The 24591-nt window shown below is 44.3% G+C and overlaps 2 protein-coding genes across 3 annotated transcripts in view; both read right to left on the bottom strand.

Annotated features, from left to right (window-relative positions):
• Window positions 1–256: 256 nt before the first annotated feature.
• LOC120065455 (vacuolar protein sorting-associated protein 54-like) lies at window positions 257–17886 on the bottom strand. Of its 2 annotated transcripts, XM_039016484.1 has the most exons (24): window positions 17754–17886; window positions 15982–16156; window positions 15310–15554; window positions 14845–14929; window positions 14647–14681; window positions 14277–14408; window positions 13805–14190; window positions 13287–13413; window positions 13009–13047; window positions 12498–12605; window positions 12207–12262; window positions 9315–9411; window positions 8445–8797; window positions 7140–7269; window positions 6772–6953; window positions 6535–6647; window positions 5578–5641; window positions 5366–5471; window positions 5111–5198; window positions 2692–2813; window positions 2471–2551; window positions 2232–2339; window positions 1920–2014; window positions 257–1586 (listed from the first exon to the last, which is right to left on the bottom strand). In XM_039016484.1, the coding sequence occupies exons 2-24, from the start codon at window positions 16124–16126 to the stop codon at window positions 1481–1483; spliced, it is 3003 nt and encodes a 1000-aa protein (XP_038872412.1). In that variant the 5' UTR covers window positions 16127–16156; window positions 17754–17886; the 3' UTR covers window positions 257–1480. The 2 variants fall into 2 exon arrangements, with proteins under 2 accessions (XP_038872412.1, XP_038872422.1); XM_039016494.1 differs by lacking the exon at window positions 13009–13047.
• A 1001-nt stretch (window positions 17887–18887) lies between these two features.
• Window positions 18888–24591, bottom strand: part of LOC120065447 (E3 ubiquitin-protein ligase pellino homolog 1-like) — a 47505-nt gene continuing 41801 nt past the window's right edge. The window contains exons 5-7 of the mRNA XM_039016472.1: window positions 22438–22653; window positions 22017–22205; window positions 18888–20775 (exon numbers count right to left, since the gene is read on the bottom strand). Of these exons, the coding sequence (XP_038872400.1) occupies window positions 20188–20775; window positions 22017–22205; window positions 22438–22653 (993 nt within the window). The 3' untranslated portion in view covers window positions 18888–20187. The remainder of the gene's footprint in view (window positions 20776–22016; window positions 22206–22437; window positions 22654–24591) is intronic.

The following is a 24591-nucleotide window of genomic DNA, read 5'->3' as shown; positions in this document are numbered from 1 at the left end:
AATCAAAAGGTGCGGCCTCAAGTGCAAATCAATACACCCAAGGTAGGTCAATAGTCTATTGCAGTGTGCTACAACCCTACACTAGCGCACCTGTTTCTAATAATTATCTAGTTGATAAACAAATCGGGTTAATTACAACTGGGGTTGGAGCAAAAACCTACAGGTGGGTAGCTCTCCAGCAACAGGGTTGGAGAGCCCTGGTCTAATGGATGCGTGAAGTCTAGCGGCTTCCACAGACAAATAAGGCCAAAGTGGAAATGCTTCCATATTGTCCCATGTTTTATTCAGTTTCCTGGGGTTCAAGACAAAACGCTCAGGCATGCGGTCAGATTCTCAGTTTGCCACACTTCCTTACCCAGAGCAGCAATGAGGGTCCAACAGGCACTCAAACAGTTTACTATTGTCTGTCAGTTATCAAAAGTAGGCACTTTTGAAGTAGACCGCTTTTTATATACCATTGGATGAGGTGTAACGTTCACACAGTGCAGACAGGCAGTTAATAGAACTGGGTAATAAGACTATTTTGGTTAGAGCTCGACTACAGACAAACCAATCAGAGGCTAATGTTGGTTCATGCAATACAACAGGTGAGAGCGCTGGATAGAACTGATGCAGTGGAGTTTACTGCCCATTTGATGTAGCCTGGTTGGAAGATAATGCTTTCTATAGAATGACTTAGCTTGGTCATTACAGAGAGGGGAACAATTGTGCATAATGTCTGACAAGCAATTTAACTAACCAGATTGACTAGCAATGCTCAGTGGCATTATTATTGGAGAGAAATTGCACAGTAAAAGGTTAAATATAGGACCGCGGAATTCAGTGCAAATTGTTAGACGTCAATGAAAGACCAGTGGTCAACTTACAAGACCATTTAGCTTAAACACGGGTCTGAATCCGTCAGAGTGGCCTTGTTATTCGTTGACGGACGTGAGAAAAACAATGTTTTCAACCTGAAAAAAAAAAAATCACTTCTCCAGTAAGTGACATGTTCTGAACCATGTCGACATTTCAGGCCAATCATCAAAGTCTATAATTGAATTAAACACAGTGTGATGTGACAGGCAGCAGTTAGTTGTGTCCTAAAAGTCTCTCGTATCTCAGCGGAGCTGCTCTTTACAAGAAAGCCCATGTCGGTGTCCAAAATGGCACCCTATATAATGCGGTGGTATAGTGAATAGGGTGCCATGTTACGTTAGCCTGTCCTGCTTCAGGGTTTTGTCCAACAGCGTTGCTTCCTGGGGCAGTTTCTCCCTTGAAGCACCACCACTACCAGACTTCAGCTCTCTTTCTGTACCCAGACAGTGCCCTCAGGTGGCTTCAGTGAAATCCATGGTCCCCTGGGCAGGCTGACTGCTGGAAGGTGAAGCAGGTACAGTCTCTTTACAACAAGTACCTGATTAGAGTTAGTTTCTCCCTTCCCTCCAGGGTGAGTTAACATGGCGTCACACTGTAGGTAGGATGACTACTCCCCCCATCATCACCTCTTCTGCTCCCAGATCTCAGCCATGTTCAAGTCCAGCTTTTCAAGTGCCCTCAGTGATTGAATGTTCTCAGTGTAAAATGCCACATCCACCGTCACCAGCCTGAAGTGGGGTGAGAGAGTCAGAAGTGCTTTCAAGTCATCATTCAACAAGTCCATTGCAATTGTAAGGTACATTGTCCTTTAGTGACAAGAAGCTGTTTTATCAGACACATTAAGCTTAGTTCTGGACCAAAATCACTTTCATTAGAGATTCTCCATTGAGCATTATTTTTAGTCCAGGAGTAGGGTTTCATCTGTCATGTTTATTACTATGTTTGGTATGGTCAATCAAAATCACCAAGCAGAGATAATATAACTGTAGGACACATTTTTTGGCAATATTACAGGAATGTTGCTCTCAGCCACCACATAATCAGACTTGAGAAACACCCACCCATGTTGAGGTCCACCGTCGTGGTGCACCCCGAGACGGGCCAGCTGCCTTTTAAGGTGCATTTTAAAGCTTGCATTGATCCTCAGGAACAACACCTAAGGCCCGGGGAGAAGAAAAAAAAATATTCAGACAGTGTTACCCTCAACATGTCTAGTCAGTTGCGACTGCAATGAAGACAACCTGGAACGTGCCCAGTATGTTATAAAAGCACATGAGAATAGCGGTAGAAGGTACCGTAGTTACGTAGTACATTGTATTATTCAGAATGACAAATTTGAATAAGTTCTCTGTGGTATTATTGCCATATGTTACCTGTGCCTGTTCCTCAGGTAGGAGCTCGTAAAGGGCTTCGTGCATTTTGCCCATTTGTTTACACACGTTGCGAAAGCAGGCCGAAGGCATGGGGGCCTTAACTTCATACTGGCAGGAGACGAAGTAGATATTCACATATGTTGATACACTGATTGACACTGGCTCCAGCGATCTTTATAAAGTGGTATTGCAGGTTAGACGGGGAGAGTTTGAGAGCGGTTTGGACCTGTAGAACTCACCTTAGACAGCACCTTCTCAAACAAGCTGTCCATGATCGTCATCAGTTTAGCGGAGATCTCCGCTATGTGATCGTTGTAGTCCTGGCCAAAAACAGGAGGGGGGAAAAAAATGGTGTCTTAAAACTCAAGGCTTGCACATCGCGTCGCTCACGGCTTACAAGTGAATCTCCGAACTAGAATACGGTCCTCGTGCGTGGAGGTCTGTGGATGTCTGTGCTCACCTTAGTGATGTGGTCAAAGTGCCTGAGGACACTGTACTGCTTGGGTGTCAGCGTGGTCTCAAAGTGGGCCCTGATGATGGGAATGTAGTGAACCACCAGCTGAAGACAGCGAGAGGCCAGGGCTGGGGAAAGAGACACACTAAATGTGGAGGTAACCCTGTAGTGAGGCAAAGCCTACGGTTCATAGCAAAGCACTGGGTTGTGTTCAGTAGGGCAAACACCATAGACAATTTAAAATGTTTTGAAATGGAATTGCGCTTGTCTTATTGGACACGCCCAAGTAGTACATAGAGTATGTGAGCGGAGTTGAGCAGTTGGAAATCCCAGAGCTTGCTCCCTGCTCCGGCGCGCTAAGTCCTTTCCAACCGCTCTGCGCCCACAGGTTAAACTGCCGTTCCTAATTCACTCCATTCATTAAAATCACTATTTAACCAACACCCATCTATTTTTGTGACTACCTGGACCTACCATTTGGATTGAAGTATTGAAACTAAGCCATATGATTTCATTGAAAAGTATTTGAAAACTTTAAAAGGTGAATATAAGAAGCGCATATCATTTCAAATAGGCTACATGTCATCTTAAACAGTATATTAACACTAAATAGCCCAGGAGCCAGACAGGGTGTGAAAATTATTTATATTATTTCAAGGCTATAGCCTACAAAGAAATACTTTGAAGCATTTGCGAGTGCGACACAATTGGCTGGTAGGGACATAAAGCACTCAGCATCTAAACATTTTGTTGTATTAAATTATAGTCTATAAGTTGCGCATATAGGCGGTGACTTTTTATTTAATTCGAAGTAAATGAAAAATGACAGTGCCTTTGAATTAATTTTTAGAAACAGGAGTTTGGCCAATCTGTGGCTTCAGGCTCATGTGAAGAAGACTGTCAGCCAGTAGCAGACATTCTCTTGCAGAGCCACTGGGGATGCTAAACACCCTTTTGGCCACTATTACTAGGCTGGGCAGAGATGCAGTTTATTTTCTTCTATAAGCAGGCCTCAAGGTTAATAGGCAAAATAACCCTATCCGAACAGAAAGCTTCTTGAACATGGGAATATGACAGGCCTATTGGGCCAAAATCAATTACGGCCTATTGTATAGATAACAGAACAAAAATGAATTCAACTTTTAAGAGACCTGATTTTTAGTTTAGAAACACTTTGCTACAATGGACACACTTGCAGTGCATTCGGGGAAAGCATTCAGAACCCCTTGACTTTTTCCACATTTTGGTACTTTACAGCCTTTTTCTAAAATTGATTGAATAGTTTTTTTCCCCCTCCCTCAATCTACACACAATACCCCATAATGGCAAAGCAAAAACAGGTTTAGATATTTTAGCAAATTTATTAAAAATAAGAAAACGTATCACATTTACAGTATTCAGACCCTTTACTCAGTACTCTGTTGAAGCACCTTTGGCAGCAATTAGAGCCTGGAGTCTTCTTGGGTATGACGCTACAAGCTTGGGACACCTGTATTTGGGAGTTTCTCCCATTCTTCTCTGCAGATCCTCTCATGCTCTGTCAGGTTGGATGGGGAGCGTCGCTGCACAGGTATTTTCAGGTCTCCAGAGATGTTCGATCAGGTTCAAGTCCGGGCTCTGGCTGGGCCACTCAAGGACATTAAGACTTGGTACCTTTCCACAGATCTGTGCCTCGACACAATCCTGTCTCAGCGCTCTACGGACAATTCCTTCGACCTCAGAGCTTGGTTTTTGCTCTGAAATGCACTGTGGGACCTTGTATAGACAGGTGTGTGCCTTCCCAAATCATGTCCAATCAAGTTGTAGAAACATCTCAAGGATGATAATTGGAAACAGGATGCACCTGAGCTCAATTTTTAGTCTCAAAGCTAAGGGTCTGAATACTTATGTAAATAACGTATGTTTTAAATTTGTAATACATTTGCAAAAATGTCAAAAAATCTGTCTTGTGAGGAAAACAAATAATTGAATCCATTTTAGTTGAAGGCTGTAACGTAAGAAAATTTGGAAAAAGTCAAGGGGTCCGAATACACTGTAGTCATCTACCCACCTCGTCCCTTTCTTTTAGCATGTGCATGTAGTAAGTACACCATCATGCTTTCGGGATGTGTGTCTCTTCAGATTCCACAATGATTCTTCAGGTTGTGAACACTACACTCCCCCTCTTGCTCTTGGTCGTCATCTTTGTCACCTTGATTTAGCAGCTGTGTGTTTTATCAGTTTCTTTATGAAAATATTTAGCGAACTCCATGACAGTAGCTAAAGCAAGGGGCTGTAGATGGCAGCACACAAGTAGACTACAGATGCATGCTGGGCCGGGCATGCCCTGAGATTGTGAACGGAGCGCTACTGGAGTGGCGGGAATCGCACTCCGCTCTCTAGTCAAATTGGGCAAGACGCTCCTCTCACATGCCCTGGTACATACCCAGGTTTTTAGTGGTGATGGTCTTGAGTCCCACCACTTGAAGTGCTCCTGCCCCCAGGACCAGCTGGCAGCTCCGCGAGTTGAAGTGCTGTCAAAGGGGGGGAGGGGGGGTCAGGGACCAGTCAATACAACACAATGGCAGTTTGTTAGTGGGATGCTTGCCAGGTAAATGTAGCCAACACTCAGCCCACCATTTAGACTGTAGCCAACACTCAGCCAACACTCTGCCACACGGGGGGGGTGGCGTGTCGTTACCTTGAGTAGGTCTGAGAGGCGGGTGAGCATGTCCGTGGAGATGGACGGGATGTCGTTGACACACTGACAGTACTCCAGGAAGACACGGATCAGTAGTAACGCCGTGCTGAGGAGGACACAGGTCACCAGTCAATAAGGGTCTCATCATTTGTCCTACAAGCCTTACGTTTTGAATGTGGGAGTGGAAATGAGCATTTATTGTAGTTTCCTACCCAACAACAGCATATTTCTGGCCATCAATGTGCAAATAATCACTTGGTTTCCTTTCTTCTGTGCCTGGTATTGAGAAGACAGGAAATAAACTCAGTCAGTCTGGGGACAGACAAATATTTTTGGGGGGACTGACCATCGGGAACCTGGACTGACAGTCGTGCAGAGCTTCACTTTAGTCCACCAGCCACTGTGGCAGGTAGATTAAAATATCTACCAGCCACTCAGGTCTTTTACCAGCCAAAATATTTTTGTCATAATTACATAAACACCAAAAAACAGATGACCATGCTTTGTAATGTTTCTAAAAAAGACAAAATTAGTAAGAAGTAATGTGGTATAATGCTGAATTTCATTTCATTTTTGTGACCTGAGTCTTAACCAAAATACCAGACAAAATGTTCAGCTGCCCCTTTAAGGGTGGGAGGTTACCGTGGTAACTGAGCCACTCGATAGGTCTCAGGTGTCTCTGAGATTTGGGATCTGTCTCTTTGCTATCAGTTGAAGCAACAGACTCAAACTAACATTGAAAAACAACCTCGCAATGTAAATAACCAAAAAACATGACAAAGTTTTACATTGCAGACTTTCGAGTAAATTGGACCAACTTTTAAGCCTGTGCGCAACGCATCCAAAATGAATCTATCAGCACTTCACTCAGTGTGCATAGCTCCCCTGGCCAGGCTGTGTTGCTGTGAGGTGGGATTCCTATTTCTTTGAGCGATTAGCAGCTAGGAAACAGAACAGCAGAAACACTTTGAAAACAACTACTGCAGCATTTTTCTAACCCTAACTGTGCTCATATTTGACTTTTGACTTTTTATTCGCGAATGTAATACTCGCACTGTAGAGTCCTGCAAATTGACCACCTGCCTGGTGAAATAGACATTCCAACCTGCCAATATCTAAATCTACCCGCAGGGGGCGGGTGTTCATTTTGTGCTCAAATGGTATGTTACCTTGGGGTTTGCGTTCGGGTAGTGTGATCCTGCCATCTGCTATGGAGTTAACCAGGTCCTGGAATTCTGCAGGAACCTCTGCCTGCTTCCACCGCTCATTGTCCAGCAGCAGACTGGAGAAAACCCACACGCACAGTTAGGATAGACGGTTTAAGTTCCTGAAGTATTGCACCTCTATTCCCTATTTAGAAGTGTGTGTGTCTTGTCTGTGTGTGTCTGTACTCTCCAGTCTAATACCTGAGCTTGGTCTTACGCTCCTCGTGGAAGCGGTGGACAAAGCGGTTGGCCTGGCTCTGTAGCGCCCCCCTTAGGGACACACTGCGCCTGCAGCACAGCTTCTCTGTGTCCCTCACAAAGCCTTCCACCGCCTGGGACAGAAACACAAACTCTGCCGAGCTCAGCCGCTCCAGGGAGCCATCCTGACGGAGAGAGAAAGGGATTTTTTCAAGGTTACAAACATGAAATACTACTAGCAGGGACAGAGTTATTCCCATTTTACTTTGTCACTTCAGAACATCAACAGAAAGTCACACATAAGCCAGCTGAGAGTGCATTGGTCATGCTGCGCGTTGTTTATCCTGTCATGCGTTAAACGAGCTAGCTACCTTGGCTCTGGCCATGAGGACTTTGACACAGCGGTCGTGGCTGACGTCTGAGGCGGTGTAGAGCAGCTCCTGGATGTTATTGGCCACGCGGCCCAGCTCCAGGTCACTGGGCATCATGTCCTCACTGGACCTGCAGCCGGACAGACAGCATAGAAATACAATTACTAGAATTACACTTTTTTTTAGTAATTCTATTGTACAGAATACAGATGGCACTTAGGAAGGGACACTCGGTAGTAGACGATACGAAATAAAGTATAAAAAAGTAATTTGCTTAATATAGCAAGCAACGGCCACGTGACTCACTGTCTGTAGGAGCGATCCATTTTTGTGAACAGGGTGCTGTACCTAATATACATAATTTGTTTGAACTGGTACTGGGCTACCTTTCAGGCGTCCTAGAGAGACCCACCTTTCCACAGAGGGGTTATATTAATGTTGTTGCCCAAACTGTTCGGATGCTACAGACGGAAGGTGGCAGATCGGCAGTACTGACTTCAGACCAGTCCCGGGACGCTTGTGGGGGTCATAGAGCAAAGCGGAGTTTGTGAGTCTCTATATAGAGGGGTCATAATAGTCGTTTCTGTGAGAACACTGTTAGACCAGGAGACATCCCGAAAATCAAACACTGCTGTAGCTCGGCCACCTTCCACCGCAGATGGCCGACAGAGGATGCGGTGGATATATCTAGCTTAAAACAGAGATTTTTTTTTTTGCCAACTTGATTTCCAAAGGGGAGCGGACATCGACTCTAGGGTTAACCACAGAAAAATGTATAGAATTGCAGGAAATTAACTTTAAAACGGCAAAAATATTCTCCCATGGAGCTTAGAGAACATGTAGAATTGCAGGTAATTGGCTTAACTTCAAAAATATGTTTCTACACCACCAAAATGGGGGCCTCTAAAATGTTCTCGCTAACGGACCGACTGCGCCCCCCTGCCTCGCCCACCACCTAAGCCCCTTTTTTGATCCAGAATAACCCTGTATTCTTTTGTTGGGGTACGCTCACACCACTCAAACACAGAAAAGCTGCATTTTAGCATAAAACATTTTGGAAGGAAAACTATTTCACGTATATTGTAATTAATTATAGATCATATTTGATAGAAATCTGGAAACACTGGACAGTTACTTTGATTTCCTGAGTGTATACAGATGTGCAGCTTGTATTGAATCTTTTTCACACTACCTTGCCAACCCAAACTTTACTTTGGTGGAATAATAACCAGGCCAGCACAGCATATCCTGACTCAGTAGTGTTAACCGTGTGTTTGTGGTTGGTGAAGGTGGTGAGTGACTCACGAGATGGCGGCCCCTCCTGGCTGGAAAGCGTGTTCCCTGCTGGAGGACGACTCGGTGGTCCCTGAGGCGGAGTCACTACCACAACCATCCATACGTGACAGGGCCTGCCTGGGCCCCACGGTGGAGCTCTGCTCCTGGCCTGTGCTTGCCCCCAGGTGCAGCCGGGCATCATTGAGAGCGTCGCTGATGAACAGGCCCTCGTGGGTGAGGTAGGCCAGTTCTGCTTCCTCCTGGTTGAGAGGGGTTCCTGGGGCCTCAGTCAGGCCCCCCGCTGCAGCCCGCTCCAGCAGACGGCTCTTCTGGTTGCTGTCCAGCGCCTCCAGCACGACATTCCTCACCACACTCAGCGTCGCCTGTAGGGCACAGCATAAGGACAAACTTATAGGGCGGAGGAACTAACTACCAGGGTTGTGGTCACTTCCATTTAAATTCCAGTCAATTCAGAAAGTAAACAAATTTCAATTAGACATTTTCCTTACTGAAAAGCTTCTTGAATTGAAATGGAATTGACACCAACCCCGCTAACTACACAAGATAAATGAAAGGCACAGATCAGAGTCCTACACAAAAGGAATTAATCATGTACTACAATGGGCCAGTAAAATAATGTACTTTAAAACAGCTGGTTTGTACACCAATGAAAAATGCCAAAGATAGATGTGTAGACACTGCCAAAATAACCCATGCTGAAGTGTTATTCTATTCTTCGATGCCAATTTACATAGCAAGGCATCTAACTACCTTTCTTTTATTTTTTTACCTCTTAAACTTTCTTCAAGTCTTCTATTCAGCAAGAAGACAATTCCATAAATACCATTTTGATTAAATCTCTCTGACCGGGATTGTGTTTTAATAAAGTATGATCCTCACCTTGATCCTCTTCAGGAAGAGAACGAAGTTCTCAAAGACGGACTTCAGCAGCTCAAACCACTGGGGGAAGGTCATCAGACGCATCTGGTCTGCCAGCCTGACCAACCAGAAAGCAGGGTTGTATTCATTAGTGCAAACCGTATCAAAATGTTTTGCAACAGAAAGAACCCTTTAACTCTGTTTTTTAAATAATGTCACCTTCAATTCCTATTACTAACAACTCAAATAAGAAATTGCAATAATTTTTTGCTTTTCTTTGACAGCTTAATGTTTATTTTGGAAATAACAGAGCTCTACCAGGAGGGTCACACCAGCAATGCATAGCATTTTTACTCATGTGAACAATATATATATTTTTTTACTTTAGGTCTGATTCAATGGCTTTCATAGGTAGGTAAGCATTGTTAAATAAGGACTGATGTCAAATTATGGTAATTTTGTATGTCCAAACATAAATACTCAATTACATTCAAATGAATGTGTTCAGGTGGTATATAGTGCCATGTCCCTCAAAATGGTTCTTACATTTCTAAATGAGCCAGGTTTTTTCACCATGTTCAGACTATATTGAGATAAGACAGTGCAGTTTTTTGTATTATTATAGGCATTATTTTATACACAACTTTGTCTGAATATTGATGAATTGACCACATGGGTCATGAAATGTGATTTAACCAATTTGTTGCCTAATAGTGTTGTCAACAATTCAAATATTTTTCACCAAAAAAAAATATATATAATAAAGAATATTTTTATTTAAGTACCCCATTCTTAGTCCAACAAAGCGCCTATGCAAAGCCCTCACTGTCAATAAGAAACGTATTCCAGGGTCAGCCTGCCAGCTGAAAATATTTGCCAGTGTGTGTGTGTAGGCTACATACCCCTCCCACCTCTGAAGCACATGTTACTGTAGCCTACTGACGTTCGAAGCGTGATTAAGAAATTAGGGACATATTTCCAATTACAGAAGAATTAGGCCCACAGAATTATACCTATGGAGCAGCGGCTTCTATGGAGGAACTTTAAATGTCTGAACTTCCGACAGTTGGCTTAACTTTGGACTAGAGCTAGCTAGCAAGCTTGTGTGTGCAGAGCAGCAACAGAATTAAAAGCACGTCTTACCTTTCTGTTGTTTTTCCTCATCAATCTCCACACAATACCCCATAATGACAAAGCAAAAACTAGTTTAGACATTTTTGCAAATGTATTAAAAATAAACTTAAATCACATTTACATAATTATTCAGACCCTTTACTAAGTACTTTGTTGAAGCACCTTTGGCACCGCTTGGCACACCTGTATTTGGGGAGTTTCTCCCATTCTTCTCTGCAGATCCTCTCAAGCTCTGTCAGGTTGGACAGGGAGCGTTGCTGCACAGCTATTTTCAGGTCTCTCCAGAGATGTTTGATCGGTTACTGGCTCAGGCTCGGCCACTCAAGGACATTGAGACTCACGAAGCCGGTTTTCCATCAAGGATCTCTGTACTTTGATCCTTTCATCTTTCCCTTGGTCCTGACTAGTCTCCTATTCTCCCACAGCATGATGCTACCACCACCATGCTTCACCGTAGGGATGGTGGCAGGTTTCCTCCAGACGTGATGCTTGGCATTCAGGTCACAAGGTTGAATCTTGGTTTCATCAGACCAGACAATCTTGTTTCTCATGGTCTGAGAGTCTTTAGGTGCCCTTTGGCAAACTCCAAGCAGGCTGTGATGTGCCTTTTACTGAGGAGTGGCTTCTGTCTGGCCACTCTACCATAAAGGCCTGATTGGTGGAGTGCTGCAAGATGGTTGTCCTTCTGGAAGGTCCTCCCATCGCCACAGAGGAACTCTGGAGCTCTGTCAGAGTGACCATCGGTTTCTTGGTCACCTCCTTGACCGTGACCCGTCTCCCCCGATTGCTCAGTTCGGCCAGGCGGCCAGCTCTAGGAAGAGTCTTGGTGGTTCCGAACTTCTTCCATTTAAGAATGATGGAGGTCACTGTGTTCTTGGAAACCTTCAATGCTGCAGAATCTTTTTGGTACTCTTCCCCAGATCTGTGTCTCAACACAATCCTGTCTCGGAGCTCTACAGACAATTCCTTCGACCTCATGGCTTGGTTTGTGCTCTGACATGCACTGTCAAATATGGAACCTTTATATAGACAGGTGTCTACCTTTCCAAATCATGTCCATTGAATTTACCACAGGTGGACTCCAATCAAGTTGTAGAAACATCTCAAGGATGATCAATGGAAACAAGAACACCTGAGCACAATTGAGTCTCATAACAAAGTGTCTGATAACTTATGTAAATAAGTTAAAAAAAGTTAAATAAAAATTTCTAAACCTGTTTTTGCTTTGTCATTATAGGGTATTGTGTGTAGATTGCGGAGGATTTGTATTTATTTAATCAATTTTAGAATAAGGCTGTAACGTAACAAAATGTGGAATAAGTCAAGGGTTCTGAATACTTTCCAAAGGCACTGTATGTCTCTATTTATGTAACAAAAAATAAAACTTGGGGGGCCAAATCAAAATGATCTGAAGGCAGAATTTGGTCAGCGGGCCGCCCGTTGAAGAGCCCGGTCCTAAACAATACGTTTCTATCTGACAATCTAACGTTACGCCCTCAATTAGATTTCCACACACACATTGTTTTCACAGCCCTCGTGTCATACTCCAAGCACCGCTTTCAATAGCAGGATGTCAGATTAACGCAGTTTAACTCATTGTTGTTGTTAAGACAACCAAACAACTGGGTTAGCTTCCTTTCCTTTGTTGAGGAAGGATTCTCAGAACACCAGGCCATATTTTGACCACACCTCCAGTGCATTCGGGAGATATTACCTTTAGCTCAATGTACTCAAGCATATACAAAACGCATGCAATGTATAGCTAGCTGTACTACTCACTTCGTGACGATGTCAGTGTCAATTTCTTCAACCTGCGACACCGAGTCGACAACAGACTGCGGGATAAGAGTGTTACTTTCCATATCGGTTTTACTCATTCAAAATGCATTTCTCGTTTGATACAGGTGTGCTAGCTCAGGAATAGACCAACAAAGTGGAACTGGGAGGGGGTGCTGGAGGAGAGGTTTTGGGAAATACTCTTAATATGGCAAAGCCCTTTTCCTAATTTCACCATAAATCTTTATGATCATGAATATAGTCTGCTCTGATACTTTTTGTCTGGTCTTTTACCTGTGTGACGATGCTTTTGGCTGCTAGGATCATCTCGTCACTGTAGATGTCCAGAAAATCCAGCTTCCGCTGCCTCAGCAAGCCAAACACCAGAGACTCCAGCCTGTCCTGTCTCCCCCCCCACACACACACACACACACAGAGAGTGAGCAATACTATAAAACCCAATAACGCCAATCAGAGTAATTCTTCACTTCAAGAGATCAATTATGATAAGACACCAATTCATCAATTAAATTACAATAAACAAAGAGATTCATATTTCAAACCAATTAACACAATGATTTCCACGTAATGCAGATAATTAAAGTCTCCTTCAGAGTCATTCAAAGTTCCCATACACATAACAAAAGGCAATTGGCAATTGAGCTACTGAAATGTAAATTAGGGTTGATGATTGTTCAGATCAGAGGAAACATCAGTGTGTTGATATCTTCAATCTCGAGATTGCCCCAAACGTGCCATTTGCATTCACTTGATTCCAAGTAGCAAACGGAAGAGTCAGACCCACCTTTATTGAGACTGAACGTTTGTATTGCATCTGTGACCACTGTGACAAAAAACAACCTCAGTATGGCGCTCCAACTACACCGTCACATTCTCAACATTTACGGTTGAACTCAGCCTCAACCTTCAAACCAGAACTTATTTTTGTCTTCTGACAGCGGATTTAGTGCATTTAAACCTTTATGTAGCCAGGTAAGTCATTTGAGAACGAATGAGTTAAATATAAAACGACCACAGAATTAAATATAAACATTGTTCATATTTTATCTCAACGGTACAGACCTTCTCCATGACCTGTCCGTCTTCCTCCAGACTCCTGCTGAGGTCACTCCTGGAGTACATGCTAAAGTCCTCCACCATCATCTTGTCTATCAGCTTCTCCATCTCACACAGCTGCGAGCCCAGGTGTCTGCAGGGGGGGGAGAGACAGGAGACGTCAGACACATCACAAGGCCACACTCTTAAAATACACAGAGTATTTCACTATGTTTAACTATGGGCTGGGACTCGTGTTTAAAATGACTTATATTGATGCGAAACTCTGAAAAGCATTCTGACGAGAAGTGGTGTGTAGTTTAAACTTTCAGCGTGATACAGTTCTGCCACCACGCTGTATTTGTGCTTCAAGCTTATTCACAATAAATAGTACGCAGCAGTCCACGCTAACTATCATTTGATGTACGATTGTCTCATGAGTGTCAGCGCATTTAAATCAGACGAGTGTCACCCCCGTGTGCATAGATAGATCTGAGTACGTAACACAAACATCCCCCACTCGTCTCCCCCCCCCCCCCCCCCACCTGAAGCTGTGTATCCCCTGCAGCTCCAGCTGCAGCACCTCCTTGGTGGTGGCGATGAGCTCCAGGGCCCCAACGAACTCCGAGGTGGAGAGCAGCAGCTGCACAGTGGGCTGGCTCTGATGCACCGCCGCCATCAGCTTCAGCTTGTTGTGCAGCCGCGCGCAGTTGGAGCGCGTCAGCGCCTGCCGCAGTGCCCGCAGCGGGCCTTCGCACATGATGCGTTCGATGGCGGCCGTGCGGCCACGGAGGACTGCCACGGCGCGGGCGGTTTCGGTGAGGCGGTCCTGGAGCTCGTGCTGGGAGGACATGGCGTGGAAGAAAGCCTCGGAGCGCAGGGAGATCTGGCGCGCGATGCTCACCTCCACCACGTCGAGGTAGTGGCTCAGCTGAAAAAGAGAGGGAGAAGCCAACAGGAAACATGACGGTGAAGCAATGAAACAATGCAGGACACGACAATTTTCCGTCGGCTCACCTTTTCCTGTAGTAACCGTGACGATGCCATGTCCCTGCTGCTCTTCCCGCCAGCGCTGTTGAAGTGGGACCATGGTAGGACCGCGTTAAAGGTCGTTGGGTCGTCTAGCGCAAAGTCAGGCTTCATGAAGATCTGTTTAAGCCAGATGTTAATTTTGGAATCCATAACCAAATAGTATGTGTGCTGCTCTAGCTGGTCTAGGGAGATATTAATACAATTAAACAACATATTATAAAAGAAAGTTAATGGTATGACCGTTTGAGGATCATGAGAGCATACAGTCAAATCAAGGGGACAAAACGGTTCAATAGGGCTCTAGAAATCCCCTCAACTCACACGGTTACAACACAAAACAAGAGGAAGTAATTACCTTGGGCACCTGCTCCAACTCTGTTCTTGATTTGTCTACGAAGAACAGAAAGTGAAAAAGCACATTAGTTGAATCAACTCACTTAAACACAAAGGAAATGTGATATTTGACAAAACTAATAACAAGATGGATTTGTCCGTTAAAGGCCCAGAATAGATACTGTAGGCGCCAGGTGCAGAGCTGTTTAATATTGCATACCGTGGTTGTTTGTGATGCTGGAGACAGCATCCAGCTCATCCTTGTTGGAACAGATACTCTTGCATCGCTCATGGATTTTCTCCCTCTACAGAGAGACACAGAAATGATTTAGTTTAGGCCTAATAGACCATGAGTAAAGGGAAGAGGACAAAGTCTTAGAAATAGCTTAAAATGCAATGTTCATTACATTGCACAGGGCAGTTCCAAGGTAATAACCAAACAATAGAAAGAGGATTTGACAACTGGACTGTGTTCATTAGGCACCAAACAGACAAACTGGAAGGGACTATTTGGACTTGCCCAATAAGAAATGCACATTTTTCTTTTCCATTGCAACATGTTTTTAAATGTTCTCTGTTGCATGCCCTAATGAGCGCAACCCAGGCCAGACAGTGGCCTCTACTTCAGTCCAATCTACTGAATAATTCACACTAAATGACAGGGGCAGCGGGGTGTATTCGTTACCTGAGCCGTTTCCTGCAGGTAGGGGCCAAAGTGTTCCTTTGTGATGTTGGGGAGGTAGAAGGAGGGCATGACTTCTGTCTCGGCAAAGTCCAGGCCCCAGGTTTTGGTGAAGAAGTCAGACTCCCTCTTGGCCAGTCGTGGGTCGTTCAGCGCGGCCGGGAGGTTCACCTTGGAGTTGTACACCGTCCACCTGTGCTGGTCGGCCACCACCGACGGGCCCTCGCACAGCCCCCGGGCTACCTCGGCTGCAAGGGCACGTGGGAAATGTAGTCAGTAGAAACCTTCAGCAGTAATAAATCGTTCAATGCATCTTGAGATGCATTCCATGGTTGCGCTCCAATTCTATACCCTGACCCACCATCCTCAGCGCTGCGCTCTCATTTGAGGCTACCAATTTTTCCACCCTTCACCAAGAAGTGTGCACTCGTTCACTTCCGCTCATGCATTTAAAAGCTTTGGATTGGTGCAAGAACGGCTGGAGGGAGATTCTTACGCCAATCCATTCATTTTAAATCCATGAGGGAGAGTGTACAAGTGCACACTTTGGGAGAGGGGTAGACAAATAGGACTGCAGTCAGCATATGGCTGATCAACAGTGACACAAGATGAACCTTTATAGATATTCATCTTGTAAGACTGCTGGCCAACCATAAATGTAGGCTAGTTCTTTACCCGTGGGCTCCTTGGGGCAGACGTCAGGCAGGGAGTGGACGGGCCTGTAGTGTCGTGAGGAAGGGTCCCTGTCCTTCCGGAAGATCCCCTCGCTGCCACCACTGCTGGGATGAGGCACTGGGGAAGAGCTGTGGCTGGAGGCCATGGCATCGGTGCACCTCTCCACAGAGGCTAGCTGAGTTAGCAAACATAGCACTGAGTCAGAGAGTATCAATACAAAACAAAGACATAGCCTAAGCATTCATGTTTGCGGTAACAAAATATAAACCCTAAACCGGACCATCTTCAGAGCTCTTAGTCCAAGGGCATTGAAAATAGGGCCATAGAAAACTAAATGTTGAGAGAGGAAGGATACAGTGGAACACTTGTGTCAATAGTCAATCAATTCAAATGTCAGCCCATTTGTCTGTGCACAGCAATGACATTCGGTTATTGTCACAAGTCACTAGTGTGAAACAGAAGTGAAAGTGCAGATGCTGCAGATGTATTGTCGCTCAGACAATTGTGGCTCCGAGGTGCAGTTGAGCAGGTGTTAGGCTATAATCCGAACAGTGAGAAAAGCGATGCCTTTTGACTCACTTCCTCTGTGTATTGATTCAGTTATTGCTTTGTCTGCAAAACTAGCCCTGTCTACCTAAACTGAATTATTAAATTCAAAGTAATTCACCATTGGTGATTAAAGTGGAGGGTGCCTAGAACAGGGCCTATAGGTTAACCAATATAATCAGACTAGAAAACAGTGTTGTGTAAGCAACTGAGACCATGATAAACTGCTTACAGGAGCCAAGATCCTCTGTTGTCTAATCAGTCTGTTGAAAAGATTAGGGTGAAAGGTGGGCGGGTACCTATAGGCTACAATCAGCTCCTGTCAATATGGATATGTATTGTTGTCAGTTTCAGTAACATACAATATCGAATGCATGGTGAAATAAGCAAATAAATGATTTATAGCAGACATATTAACTCTTCATATGACTGATTTACACCAACGTCACGTGCATCACCACACACTGAACACGTCATTGGGCAATGACATCGTAGCTGCCTATATCAACAACGTCAAATGTTAATGCATGTAGCTTGCTAACTAACGGTTACATTGACAGCTACAATCAAAAATAAATCCGCTAGCTGAGGGCTATATGGATCAACACTTTACAATGCAAAATGTCAAGAAAATATAGTCAGCTATCTCTGCGATTCAGATAATGTTCCAACACCACCAGGGATGATGATTATGTGGTCATTTTTTTAACTAGCTGGGTATCTGATCAGATGACAGTTTTAACTGACAATCTAGTTAGCGTTATTTGTTTCACTTTTTAAATAGCTAGATAGTAGAGAGGTGTTTGCCTCACCACACTGCTAGACAACTGTAGCTTCTTAACGTTAACTATCTCAGGTGGGGAACAAGATAGAACTATAACTCTAGTTAGTTAAGTAACCTAGCTACTGTAGCTAACTATGAAACACCGCCGTCCTCATTCGCATTTCCCCGTCATCCGGCAACATTAACTGTCATTGACCATTTTTCTAATTACTCTTTACAGACGATATACAATTTACTCTTCGAGCATTGATATTCGAGTAGCTACCCACGACTGCAGCAGCCTGAAGAGACCAGCTGGTTACACGTAGACTGATAATCGAAGCTAGCAAAACGTTAGCCATTTGACAGCCAAACAGAGACGGAAGCAGTCCACACAAATACATGATCGCTGAGCTTTTCTGAAGAGTAGACAAACCAAAAGAAGGTGCGTCATGTCTGGTACCTGTTGTTAGAAACACATTAGTTCTTGATTCTTCTTTCCACCATCACGCTAACATTAGACGAACCAGGCGAAAACATCAAGCAAACCGCCGGTACAGACACCATAATGCACTGCGCGAACAATCTTCTTCGAGTTCTTTCGAGCATAACCATGCAGTCACTTTCATCACAGCACACCACCTACTTCACTGCAGGATGGGCAACTTTGATTGGCGTGGGGGGCCACAAAAAAACGGAACTCCTCATGAGGGGCTGCAGTGGGTCTGCGTACCCATATCCATACACCCCCCCACCTTCTGAGCAAAACATTTCAGTGCACCCCCCTCATGGGAGTGAAGAGATAACAAAAATGTTTTAAATAAATTTCCTGCAATTTTACACATTTTGCCATGGGGTGGAGAGAACATTTAGCAATTTTATAACTCATTTCATGCAATTTTACTCGTTTTTCCATGGGATGGAGAGAAAAATGTGCAGTTTTACATCTTATTTCTTTCAATTTTACTCATTTTACCATGTGGTGGAGAGAAGAATGTTTTGCCATGTGGTGGAGAGAAAAATGTGCAGTTTTACATCTTATTTCTTGCAATTCTACACATTTTGCCATAGGATGAACGCAAATGTTTTCAGTTTTTAATATGATAACTGATGATCAATGGGCCCCACCCCGGTCGGTAATTCGCCCATGCTTACTACAAGTTTAGATAGCTGGCCGCTAGACTAACTTACCAATCGAAAACCTTTTAGCTGACATGGGCTAATTGAGTGACTGCTGATGCACAAACACATTTCTAAATAGCACCTTGTGTATTCTATTATTCCAACTCTCAACAGTTAGTTGAGAACCCAAATTAATTCCTAAAAAAAATACAAATATAGTTGCCCATCCCCTACCTACTGCTTACAACTGACAATTTTCACATTCTCATACGTGGAAAAGGTCATTTTTATGTGAACTAGCTAGTACTGTCAATCCAAATGAATACTGTGTATAATAGGGTGAATGTTATTGCATATCTTATTTATTTTAGCTAAATACACCAAATATCTAGTATACATGAGTTCTGTCCAGTGTCTATTGATGATCTTGGATTCCAACAGTGGATTGGGAAAAAAGAGAGCACTCACAAATGTGAACAATTTCAAAGCTTTTAACTTTTATTGTTTCAAGTTGGTAAAAAATTCTGTTGTCTGCCACAGCAACCCTCTTTGCAGAAATAATACTCAACATCCTGTATGAAGGCATCAGGCGATCAAGAGGATATAAAGCAGAATAAATTGGTAAAACTTGAATATAAGTTGGTTGAACGGTAAAGAAAATAAGCTCTCAGACATTACTCAAATTGGAGTACAAATCACTGTGTAAATTAAGATCAGAAGACGAAACACGGGTACATTAACATACACACAAACATAAATATTATATACACACTGAATGCAGGTACACATGGAAGATGAGAGGGTAAAATTTTCATACCATATGAAAAGTCAATGTGTTTAGGGCCACACTTCAATTGAACAAAAACGGATCACTTGCTTGCTTGAACACATTCTGGACACAGTGTCAATGTCGACAAGTTTCCACCAGTCAATTTATAGATCTGTTTCTCCAGTCCTTGTACAGAAGGGTACACAGAGAGAAAAGTGATATTGTTTTTTATTATGTACTTCTTCCACTTCTTATACCACCTTATACCTGTTGATGTGGTGATTGATAACATTAAGATAGGGTACATGTTGGGATTCATGGTAAAAAAGGTATAAGGTCATAAGCACTTTTTTTACGCAATCGCCAAATATTAATTTTACTAGGCCTAGTTTAACAACATGGGTCTTCATGTCTAAGAAAAAGGAGGTCACTTCCAAAACAGTAGCTAGCATTACAAAGTATGCTTGTTTCTGCTACAATTGCCTCATACGTTTCAGATAGAAAAAGAAACGGCTATATACATCAAGCCACACCACACATCCTCACAATGGATTTTGCATCAGAACATTACAAATCTGCACCTGTGGAAGAGTTTGCTGTGCTGGCATATACTGTAGCACTTTTTCATTGTTAACATGAAAATAGAATTATAGTATCGAAAACAGCACTGCTAGAAAAAAGGGCACTTGAAATGAGAGAAGCAAAAAAAGTATTCCGTAGCTCTCCAAAATATTTAAGTTAAGAAATGTTTAACAGTCCTTTAGCGGTTTTTCCACCATTCACTTGGTTATCGAATGGCCATGGGTCATGTTCATTAGAGCGCCAAACAGAAAAAAAACTGTCTGAAACAGTGAGGGACTACCTGGATTTGTTCAATAAGAAACTCAAATGTTCATTTTCTGTTGCAAAATGTTTTAAGATGTTTTCGGTTGTGTGCCCTAATGATCACAACCCTGGTAGTTGTGAAGCATCAGTTGGGGTTTGGGAGGAGACCACTGTCCATTATCTAGTCCAGGGGCCCTTGGAAGATGAGTCTGAGGTAGCCGCTCTCGCCGGCCAGTTGCTGCACGCAGAACGGACAAGCGGCGTGGAAGGTGTGTGTGCCGTGTGGCAGCGGGATCTGACTCCAGAACGCTGCCGTCTTCTCCGAGCACACATGACCGCACGGACTAAAGGCGTGTGTGGGCGGTGCTGCATCCAGGTAAAACCCCGCCTCACATCCCAGCCATAACGGTACATACGGCCCCCTGGTTCGGCACATGGGGCACTCCCTCTCCCGGCCCACCTCCACCACCTCATCCTCAGGCTCCCGTCCTTGGCCTCCCCAGCCATGGTAGCCGTGCACATGGCCGCATCGGAGGTAGGCCCAGGGCTGCTTCTCATCCAGGATCTCCTTGCGGCGGAGGCTGGGGAAGGCCAGGGTGTTGAAACCCACGGGGCACTGGGGCCGCCCGGCATTCAGCTCCTGCCGCAGGGCCTCCAGGTGCTTCACGGTGGGGGTGCGCGAGAGGCCCTCGGCCGTGCGCCACAGGAGGGTGGCGCCGCACAGGTCGATCAGTGAGCCGTCCACCAGTTCCTGGCTCTCGCTCTCCACCTGCAAGAGACACAGAGATATTAGCAAACAGATGGCAAGATATTAACAAACACAATACAAACACATGCTCCACATGGTGTTGCTCTGCAGCCTGCCTTGATTAAATGTGTCAATGGTCCTGTAGACGGCAACCTGCGATGCCACATTTTATAGCTGTGGGGTGAAGGGGGGATCCTGGGTTCTCCATTAAGGACTTAATGTAGTGCTTTTCTTTTTTTTTTTAAGTGAGGAGAGATACTGTAAGTATATTTCAGTATTATATTGAGCATTGTCCTGTATTATTGGCCTTCGGTATGTACCTCAATAATAGATCAAAGAGGTCTTGCTTTTGTTTCAGACAAGGTGCAGACCTGCTGTGACTAAACCCATTGAACCAGCATCCCTTCCTCTCTTTCTCCCTTATCAGCTCTCGGCATTTCCTCCCCCCTTCCCTGGCCGTTCTCATGCCTCAGTTTTAAAGTCTAAAGGCCAAACCACATCATAATCATAATAACAGCATGTCTCAGACTCTCAGTCATTCCTCCCAAAATGAAGGTGAGGTTAGGAGTGTGGGGGGGGGGGGGGGGGGGGATTCCTATGAGAATTCCTCTGACTTACTGAAATCTTCCAAACTGACTGTGTGGTCTCTGGGAGAAGGGGATGGAACTTAAAAGTCTAGAGTCAGGGTTTTCCAGGGGAGGTCATTATCGGTGACATAACAGACCTATCACACTATAAATCAGATGCTGATTTCTGTGTATGAGAAACAGAGACCTCAAACAACTAAAGCCCATCCAACCAGACTATTCTGTACAACTGAGATAACTCGTGAATTTGTTAAGATGTCCCATCTGCTCATATCACAGAGCAGTTGTTTAATGGCTTAATGAAGTTACCCAACAATAACATTTTGGAGGACGGTAGAGTCTATGTTCTGAAAAATTGTTCCAGTGTCAATTGTTCCAAGTTAGAGTGAGAACTGGGGATATTAGCTGGCGGCTTCCATTCAATTAGTCCAGTATGAATGCTTCAGAAACATCTACTTAAAACAATGTCCATGCAAAACAATGGCAAGGCATGGCTTACAGGGAGGAGACTCACTCAACGAGACTGCATAGGAGTGTGTGTATGTTATGTTTCTAAAAGTGCTCACATCTACACATGTTAGGGCTTGTTATTTCATGTGTGCGCACACATCTGTGTGTGTACATGTGTGCCTGTGTGCATGCTTGTGTCTACGTATGTATCTACTAGCTACCCACCATCTTGCCCCGTTGCTGGGCGGAGCGGGTCTCTCTGAGGGTGAAGACTTTGCCACAGACAGAGATCTCTCTCCACACGCCCGGCTTGGAGTCCTGCGTGAAGCCGTGGCGAGGGTGCATCACCAGCACGCCATTAGTGGTCAGCCCGTCCATCTGTCCGTCCTGTGTCCTCCACTTGGCTGCCTTCTCCTGGGGGAAAGAAGGGATAGAAAGTAGAAAGGGAGAGTTTCAGAAAAATGTGTGCAATACTTTTAGTTCTAATAGTTCATAGTTATTTCAAGGTTATATTATGGCTTATAAAAGTCATTGCATCATGAATGCTAATTGCAAATGCTTACAGAGGTACAGTATATCATATTAGTAGTATTTCTATCCTAATTATATGGCAGCTATTTTGTTGTCATCACAATCACCAACTCACCCCCAGGAAGATGTTCTTGGAGGAGTCGAAGCCGGCGGCGTAGATGCGAGCGGTGTACGGCGGGATCCGCTGGCAGATGATGCGGCAGGCGAAGCGCGAGATGGTGCTCTGGATAGACTGGGTCTGGGTCTGGCCCTCCCCCCCTTGGCTCTGCTGGCTGCCAGGCACCGTGTCCGTCACCACAAAGTCTATGGGGCTCTCTGTGGAACGCCCAATCTGGGATGGAAGGGAAAAGAGGTATATGAGTAATCAGAGTGTATACTCCATTTAGCTTTAGTAATGTTTATGCAAAAAAATAGCTTTTAGAGAGGCATATATAGTAACTAAACTGATTCAGTTCTATATTTAGATTAGCTTAAGGAATCCCAGATATGTGTCTCAGTACTCAAATAGCTTCCTTTCCTTGTCTCCTTTTAATGTGGTCTCTCAACCATTAGTGCTTTTACTAAGATTGTTGCCCGTTAGCCAAGCCTTCTATCGTTTTCATGCCATTCATTAGTTAGAGTTGGCTAAAGCACATGCAGATCAGGACTTGGACTATGAGATTGAGAGAAAAGACAGGTGGAAAATTAATGTAGGAAAGAAAGGGAAACATTTTCAGATTTATGTTAGCTGAGGCTGTCATCGATGTCATGCAGACGTAATGGAGTAACAGCACCGCTGGCCACCGTCAGACTGTTCACGCCTGTAAATCACTATGAGTGGAGACAGTCGAGACAAGGGTCTCTGTGTGTGTGTGTTTAGACTTTCTATGAATGTGAAGAAAGACATTGCTCCTTATTGTCATCACTATGATATTTGCTGCTGCTCCAGTTTCAACTGTTCTGCCTGCGGCTATGGAACCCTGACCTGTTCACCGGACGTGCTACCTGTCCCAGACCTGCTGTTTTCAACTCTCTAGAGACAGCAGGAGCGGTAGAGATACTCTTAATGATCGGCTATGAAAAGCCAACTGACATTTACTCCTGAGGTGCTGACTTGTTGCACCCTCGACAACTACTGTGATTATTATTATTTGACCATGCTGGTCATTTATGAACATTTGAACATCTTGGCCATGTTCTGTTATAATCTCCACCCGGCACAGCCAGAAGAGGACTGGCCACCCCTCATAGCCTGGTTCCTCTCTAGGTTTCTTCCTAGGTTTTGGCCTTTCTAGGGAGTTTTTCCTAGCCACCGTGCTTCTACACCTGCATTGCTTGCTGTTTGGGGTTTTAGGCTGGGTTTCTGTACAGCACTTTGAGATATCAGCTGATGTAAGAAGGGCTATATAAATACATTTGATTTGATTTGATATTTGTTCCTTGGGTGTGTGAACGGAACAATTATTCTCTACTTAGGGAAACTCATTCAGGAGACAACAGGGATGTAAAAGAGAGAGAGTTATAGAGAGAGATGTAAAAGAGAGAGAGAAAGAGAGTGTGTGTGTGTGTGTGTGTGTGTGTGTGTGTGTGTGTGTGTGTGTGTGTGTGTGTGTGTGTGTGTGTGTGTGTGTGTGTGTGTGTGTGTGTGTGTGTGTGTGTGTGTGTGTGTGTGAGAGAGAGAGAGAGAGAGAGAGAGAGAGAGAGAGAGAGAGAGCGAGAGAGAGAGAGAGAGAGTGTGTGATAGATAGAGAAGGAGAGAGAGGGGGGAGAAAGAAAGAGAGAGAGAGAGAGAGAGAGAGAGAGAGAGAGAGAGAAGAGAGGGTGATGTGGGCTTATCAGAAAGAAATGGCAGGGTGCACCTGAGCCCCATACGGTCTCACTGCTTAACTGCCTGCTGAATCAGCTTCGAAAAGCCACAATGTAATTCGTCAAATCTGTACAATCTATACAGGATGTACAGCAGTGGCACTCGGTGAATTTCAAGATGAGGGAGGATGATACTTTTTTTATGAGCATGGCCTTATTTCTATTACAGCATATTGGATGACTGTCATTCATATTACATTCACCCAGTTCAATGTAACAACAATAGGTTTAGGCTACTACATGATACTCAAATTTTCCCTATTCAACCTAGCCTATGAACGCTAGCCTTTTAGAGCATTTCATGTCTACAGATGTGACTGTTACGGGGCGATAGTCATTTAGACAGGTTACCTTGGCGTTCTTGGGCACAGGGACTATGGTGGTCTGCTTGAAACATGTAGGTGCTACAAACAGGGTCAGGGAG

Source organism: Salvelinus namaycush, chromosome 2, assembly GCF_016432855.1.
Source record: "Salvelinus namaycush isolate Seneca chromosome 2, SaNama_1.0, whole genome shotgun sequence".
NCBI lineage: Eukaryota > Metazoa > Chordata > Actinopteri > Salmoniformes > Salmonidae > Salvelinus > Salvelinus namaycush.
Note: the sequence above shows the minus strand (reverse complement) of the source record. Positions and strands in the feature narration are given on the sequence as shown.

Coding starts and splice junctions, on each gene's coding strand:
- LOC120065455 (XM_039016484.1), bottom strand. CDS start 16,126: ATGGCCTCCAGCCACAGCTCTTCCCCAGTGCCTCATCCCAGCAGTGGT. Junction 8,798..9,314: donor TCTTCCTGAAGAGGATCAAG/GTGAGGATCATA, acceptor TGTGCCCTACAG/GCGACGCTGAGTGTGGTGAG. Junction 5,199..5,365: donor GCCTCTCAGACCTACTCAAG/GTAACGACACGC, acceptor CCCCTTTGACAG/CACTTCAACTCGCGGAGCTG.